Raw genomic sequence first — 7,294 nt, 5'->3', positions numbered from 1 at the left:
ACGTTCATTCTTAAGGTAACAAAAACACAACAGTTCTTTAGTATCATGAATATTACACGGGATTTCTGCACTTAAATCCTGCACGCCGGACCTTTTTTAAATCTTGAAACTATTCAGTGTGGACTCAAAACTATTAGGTTAGTTACACAGAAGAGTCACACAATGTGCTAAAATAAATCTTAAGAGCCCTTAATATTGTTTTCTTCTTTAAAAAAAAAACTATGAAAAACACCAGGGTGTGTTTGCGACAACTTTATTATATTGCCAAAGCTGTACATATTCTATAAATACATTTCAAATACTGGAGTACTTACACCTGGCATCTCATTTCATTTATTCCCTCTCCTTACAGCAAATGGCTAGTACAATGACGGAGATGACTTGTAATAATCCAGTGTATTTAAAAAACAAAAAGTCCTTTTACCTTACGCACAATGAACTGCATACTATTCTCACCAACCAAACCAAATTAGGAGCCATTTCGAGTTCTGCAATGGAACAGCACGTTCTGAGTATCCTACTGATTCTCTTCCTTTGCACAGTTACAAGCATGTCAAAAAAAAATTATAATAATCCAGTGATATAGCTGTACCGATATATTGCTGATCTGGAGAGAAACTGTCGACCACATGAACGCACGTCCACACAACAAACACACACACGCGCTTCACTGTGAAAGTTAACAGGCCGGCGATGGGGATCACGCTCAGCCGCTCTTTACCACCACAGAACAGAAAATACATTAAGACTCGACGGCCTCCTCTGGGAGCAGGTGACCACAGCTGTAGGCTTCAACACATCCGAACGGGTCAACACGGGGCAGAAAACTGCTGCTGTGAGCGCGGAGGATGCTGTACTTTGGTCACAGAACCGCACCTGTGCTGTGAGAACAGGTGCATCTCCTTGGCTTCTCATGGAGTTCACTCCAAACCAAATGGCGCCGGTGTTACACCACCAAAAAGAACTTAACATTAAAGTCCTTTTTTTTGGGGCAAAAATTCCTTCTCAAACGTATATTTTTGCAGGGTTTTTTTTTTTTGACAGGCAACAGAATAACTTTTGATTTTGTACTTTAGCTCAGACAAGTTTTAGTAAGTCAGCTTGGAGCTCTGGGAACTTACAGTAGGTGGTTTTAACTCTTTTACGAGCAAACGATCAACCAATTATGAAACGAATCACTAGTTTCTGCTCTGGTAGGACCTCAAGAGGCATTGTTGCATGGACACTGGGGTCAAACTGTTAGGAACATGCGGAGTTTAAAGTAGTTTTGACGTACGAGTAAAATGGCTGAACATTTCTGGGAGTTGCCTCTTTGTGGGAAATTTACCCAATCAGTTTATGTGACAATATTTGGATGCACGGCTGATGACAGCTTCAACACGTGCTGCTCCTTTAAGTGGAAAACCTGACCAGTTTTAAAGACTTTGAATAACAATAGGAGAAGCAACCACATAAACATAAACAGCGCCCCCTGCAGTCACAAATTGGTACTGGTCCTCCAAATCCTTAAAAGTTTGTGTCTGTAAATCTAAATAGTTTATTTTAAAACATAACATTAGCACACAGGCTATGTTCTGCTGTCTACATGCGTCTCCTGCAGATATTAGGCAACTATTAGGCTAATCTTCAGACTGAGAAGTGTCCACATGTCCGAGCCTCTCGCTCTCTTTCTTATTGTGAAGAAGTCTTAGTGTTGTAACAGTAATTATCTTCCCTGAACTTTGGGTGTGGGAACCATAACTGGACACGATGGTGTAACACCAGGCGGGTTCGGTTTCTTCTCAGTTCGTCAACCAGATGCTCAAATTTGCATTTCACGTGATGTGTAGCGGCTGAATTTAAACGAAAAAAGGTACTTTACCATTTCTGCCAACACACAGAAGTTCACCACAGCATCTCGACCGCCTGCTGTTGTATGAAAACACCTGCGGTGACATCACCAATTGGGGGTGTGGCCTGAGTGCAAAGTTTCTCCCCCAGAGAGCAACACAGCAGCCGTTTCTTGGCCGTAAGCGCTCGGGAGTTCAAAAGACAAATTTTAAAACAGTCAAGTCAAACTTAAGTCATCATATTCACTTCAATCAATATGTACTATAGAAAAAAAAGTTATTCTTACATTCTTCACCCTGTGAACGCCAGTTAACTTAAGAAAACCTGGCTCTGGCAATGGCTAACTACTTATTAAGTATTGCACATCTAGCAAATTAACAATTTGTAACATTTTTTTTTTCCAGAGAAATGTACAGTCAATATATGTATATATTAAATAAATACTATATATAGAAATATATATAATATTTATTTTTCATCCTCATATTAACATGCAAGTGATAACACAGACCACAGACGAGAAGTTTTACAGTAGAACTAGAACAGTAATTCAGCCCGGGGGGGCCGATATCGGGCAAGAGAACACATCTGAGAACACTCACATTATTGTAGGGTTCAAACACTTTTAAGAAGCGTTTACATGCGGTGCTCCGGTGCAGTATACAGTAGCATTTTAGGGGATGTCCTGCACTACAAGAGGGTCTCTGGATGTTTCACCAGATTCAGCTTGGACAGACTGGAACTTTTACAGTAACCACATACCACAGAATAACTCACACAGTCGTATGGTGACAGGCAGGAGGCGGGAAGCTACTCTGTAGTGAATTGTCGAGGCTGTGCACGGGACCTGCATGCACTCTGGCCTCGGGGCTAGCCCCTCACGCCCCTCCCCCCTGCCCCCATCGGTAAAAACAGCTGGTTCTTGGCAGCGGGAACAGTAGAAGACTTTCACACTGAGGAGAGGAGCTCGAGGCGAGTCGCTTCCCCCAAGTTAAGGAGCAGGCAAACATTTAGCTAGTTGGTATGATCATCAGGACGACAGCAACGAGGGATCAGAAGTATTTACATGACTTCACACACCAAACACGTCTACACAACAGGGTCGAAAAAGGGTCTCAGGCTTGTATATACAGGAGGAGGGAGCGGAGATCGTGTGCTTAGAGTAAAGTTAGGGATTGTCAGAAGTCTGTGGTTTTAGAGCTGAGATGCCATTTCAAGTAGAGAGGCACACCAAGAGGGCGAGGAGGGGAGGGGAGGGTGCGGGTGTGGACTAGCTAGGAAGGGGTCTCGGTGACAGAATCTTGGGTTTTCCTTCCGCCTCCTTCCCCTTCACTGCCGCCACGTAGGAGAAAAGACAGAGGACCGAGTAACAGATCTGATGTGCCTGCAGGAGGAAGAAATAAGCGTAATGGCCCAGCTGTGAGGTTACATCTGTGCAAAAATAACACAAGGAGCAAAGCTAGACAGGAGGCTCCGTTCAGTCTAACGTGGACGGATGTGGCATGCTTCAGTATTTAAAGGTACCCAGGGGAGGTTTTTTTGACTGCTAATAACACAGCGTGTCTATGAGTGGGCTCGTCACTGACAGCTTCATGATGTCCTGCTGTTTGACAGATGCTAAGAAATGGAGCAGTTTGCCAGAAAGGGCAATCAGGTGAATCCGTCTTTCAAAATCAGCCCTACACATGTTTTATGAGTTTGTTACACCTGAAAGATACACGCACACACACACACTCAAGTTAACTTTGAATGTTTGTGATCTTCATCATGTACGTTTTCCTGAACTCGACTCGATTAAAAACTGCTGACTGGCCAGCGTATCACAGTTTCTTTTGTAACGTAACCTATTGGCTCCAGTTTGTGCTCACGACAGAAAACGGCTGGTCATTAAATCTAAGTGTCCAGCCTCACAGCTACTAAAAAGTTGTTAAGAGTAAGTTGTGAGAGTGGAGCTACAGTCAGAACTGGAGATCGTGTTCAGGTTTTTACTCATCCTGAACGTTAGCACAGTGACACTGATACTGACCTGACACCTGGCAAATCTTTAAAATCATAGATACGTTTCCCAAACTGGGTTTTTCCCATTGGTGTTGTGTTTACAGATGCGTAAACATACATTTTGCTGCGTGACTAACCTCTACATGCACGTGCAAATAAGAAGAGCGGACTCACCATGGGGGTCTTGTACTTGTGGATCACCACTTCTTTAGTTTCAGGAACTACGCCGGTGCAAGAGACAAAACAAATAATTCAAAGGCAGCAGGAACACAAATGCGTTTACTGTCTGAGAGCTTGTGGGGTTACAGGGGTGGGCTTCAAACAAGGCATAACATGGGATGTGGGCCAAGAAGAGTCCAGCTCAACAGTCAGACCGAGAGGGTGACGAGGGCAGGAGTGGCCCGTCTACCTTAGGTTTCAGCAAAATTCTGCTGTTACGCTGAAATATATTCTGACTGCGAATGACGAACGTAGTCGTAAAACAGTTTCTATAAGGGAAAGTATTAAATCTGAACTGTTGGTGAGATGTTCATGGCCCACAAAATGGTCAAATAAAAACACAAATGTGTTATAATGAGAGACTACAGAGGGAGTAAAGTTCAAGTATGAAGAACAAGAAATAAACAAATAAATAAAATAAAACAAGAAAGAAGGGACAACCTCCCCTCCCCAGTCCCGTCCACCCCACCAAAATGAAAGTTAGAAGACATCACAGAAAAGCAGCTACGAGAGGCCAAAATCCTTTGACCCGCGTCACTGTCCACGGGGCGGATTGACTTTTCATTAGTAACTGTGAACCCATAGCAGAGATGAGAAGGCTGAGAGCTGGACAGATGTGAAATGTTAAAATCCCTCAGCTCAACACCCACCTCCCCCCTCCCCGAGTCCCACCAAAAGCTCTCCACTGGCTAAAACACACACTACCAGAGAACGACATGACAGGCGGAGTGTGGGGATGATGTCCGAAATGAAAAGCAGGTGATGAGGGAAGCAAAGGGGGAAACAAAACAAAAAACGAGTCAATGAAAAGGATGGAGTGAGGAAATAGTCTGCATGGAATTAGTTTGAATAAGAAAGGTGACAACACTTTACCTGCTGGAGAATGAAGGTTTTCATAGTGGCAAAGATGAGGGCAACATTACAAAAGCAGCACAGAGACACGACAGTAACCCAGCCTGGCACTCGACTTCAACCTGTGGTGATCGTGTGCTGCACCGTCATGCTGGAGCTCATCTGTTTGTTTTGAACTCTTCTTAAAAATGGAGTCAGTGCCATAACCCTTCACACTCCTGCTCACTACAACATAAAGGCAGCCTGGACTACACCGCTCTCTCCATTAGGCTACTTGATATCTCTCTAAAACGGTCGTTTTAAAACACGGCTACTGCACTGCCTTTGTGGAATACGCGACTGCGTTTCTCAGTGTGGTAAAACCTGGCAAATTGATAGCTTATAATGGATTCTTCCTACTGTCAGTGTAGATAAATCAGGTGGAGATGAATGTGAGGCATAAAACGGCTGCTTACTCTTTGCTTAGATTCATTTAATGATATCCAGGAAGTGATTCACTGTGCAGTTTAGCTGAAATATTCGGAACTTTTGCCCTCGTTTGATTTACGAGTCAGGTAAGGGTGTTGCTGTCAGGCACCTGCTGCTGCATTCAGGCTCAATATTTTATTGACCTTGTGGGAAGGTTTATTATGTCATACCTTTAAAACTGGTCTTATATTTTTATTGCCGTTAACAAATTTTAGGAAGAGGCTGAAACCACATATTTTCATCGGGCTCCGTCACAAGACGGGACATCGCCTCGTAAAACATTTTAGTCTCAAAACTTGAAAAAAGTAGCCCGACTTCCTGTTTTAAGCTGAGCTGAAGTATTTCTCTCACCAACTCGGCCCCTCTTTATCGGCTGACCGAAATGTCACTTCCCCTGAACTTCAGTGCTATCGCGTGATTTAAAGAAACCCGCCAGACTTACTCGTATCCTCGTCCTCTGAAGAGTTCATCGCTCACGTAATAACCTACAGATATCAGAGTCTCAGTTCTCCTCGAGGAGAGCGCTTATCCAATTTGGCGAACCCTTATTAGCTCTCGTCAACACGTTTGCCATGAAGCTGAGTTACTGCCGTGCCGAGTACAGGCCTAGAATCAATAGATGGTGTAATTACCAAATTCCTCCAGGACAAAGACTCCCTTCACTGTATTGCACTTTTTAATGTGACTCAGCTCTATGAAAACCTAAAAACAAACAAAAAAACAAACAAAACAAGACAGAACATTATTAACTCAACAACACTGGATGAGAAGTAAACACTTCATATTTAAAAATTAACCATGTTAAACTTGTTTTTATTCAGTATGAAAGGTAAAAAAAAATTAAAAATAAAACAACTACACGTGGAATGCAAGCTTTTAACAGCTAACCAAAGGAAAGTAAAGCACACTATGAAAAGTTTCCATGATCAAACGCATACATGGGCGACGGTTAAATGAGGAGAAATGCATTTAGTCTGCTCAAAGCTCAGAACTAATTCAGCATGACTTGTTTCATCAATGGAGTGGATCAGAACTGGAATCATTTATGGTTACATTTGGATGTAAACAGCAGAGGTAGTTTAAACAAACATTTCTTTCTTTTTTAAAAATGCTCAGAGATGCAGTATGGCCCATATGATGCATACATGGAAGTTCCATATAAAAATGTAGACAAGGACACAAATTAGATTTGCCAAACAGCTACAACTAAAAGATAAAAGAAAAACAAAAAGGAACCCAATAAGATGTAACTGCTAAAAAGCAAACACAGCAGAGGTTGTGTACCTTCCGCTCCTTGCAGGGGGAGAGAGCATGGGAGAGAAATGGTTTGGATTATTATCGGACAGAAGAGCACAAACACTCGACGACACTCCGAGAGGGCGCTATGCACAGGAGCCTCGTAACGAGTTACCAGAGCCAATGTGAAAAACCCGTCACAGGAGGAATCAATCCCAAATAATAAAAAACAGAGGACTAGAGGTTTGACTAGGATATTGAGAGCTGGATTCACCTTTGTTTTCCTGGACATCTCAGACCCTCCCCCCTCTTCCCACCCCCCCCAGAGCCCTCCATGCCTCCTCCTCCAGCAACAAGGGCTGGCACCAACACCACTTGCTCACACAGCAGAACAGATAAATGAGGGCAGTCACTGATGGACAGGAAATCCCACCACGACATATACTGTAACCTTTGACATCGTCTAACTGCAGAGCCGCCCAGGCCCGGACCCAGAGCTCGCTCACTGAAACGCTGAGCTGAATGAAGCGCCTGCTGAGGGTTTGGTGAAGGGCGTTTTACTTCAAAACCATCAAAACTATCCATGAGCTGACCTGCAGATACTCCCACAGTCTGAACAACTGTAGCAAAGCTGCTAATGAGAACTGCTGATTCTAGAAATGAGGTGCTCGACACTGAGCACGTTTGAGAA

General features: G+C 43.4%; 1 protein-coding gene across 18 annotated transcripts in view; it reads right to left on the bottom strand.

Moving 5' to 3' along the window:
* Positions 1-237: 237 nt before the first annotated feature.
* The window catches only part of madd (MAP-kinase activating death domain), a 44,962-nt gene continuing 37,905 nt past the window's right edge, over positions 238-7,294 (bottom strand). For 12 of the 18 annotated variants that reach the window (XM_046394399.1, XM_046394390.1, XM_046394381.1 and 9 more), the window contains 3 exons: positions 6,000-6,069; positions 4,003-4,049; positions 238-3,214 (listed from right to left, as the gene is read on the bottom strand). In XM_046394399.1, the coding sequence (XP_046250355.1) occupies positions 3,101-3,214; positions 4,003-4,049; positions 6,000-6,069 (231 nt within the window). In that variant the 3' untranslated portion in view covers positions 238-3,100. The remainder of the gene's footprint in view (positions 3,215-4,002; positions 4,050-5,999; positions 6,070-7,294) is intronic. The other 6 variants (XM_046394456.1, XM_046394448.1, XM_046394497.1 and 3 more) reach the window with 1 other exon arrangement.

Source organism: Scatophagus argus, chromosome 1, assembly GCF_020382885.2.
Source record: "Scatophagus argus isolate fScaArg1 chromosome 1, fScaArg1.pri, whole genome shotgun sequence".
Taxonomy (NCBI): Eukaryota; Metazoa; Chordata; class Actinopteri; family Scatophagidae; genus Scatophagus; species Scatophagus argus.
This window is presented reverse-complemented; position numbering and strand designations above follow the sequence as displayed.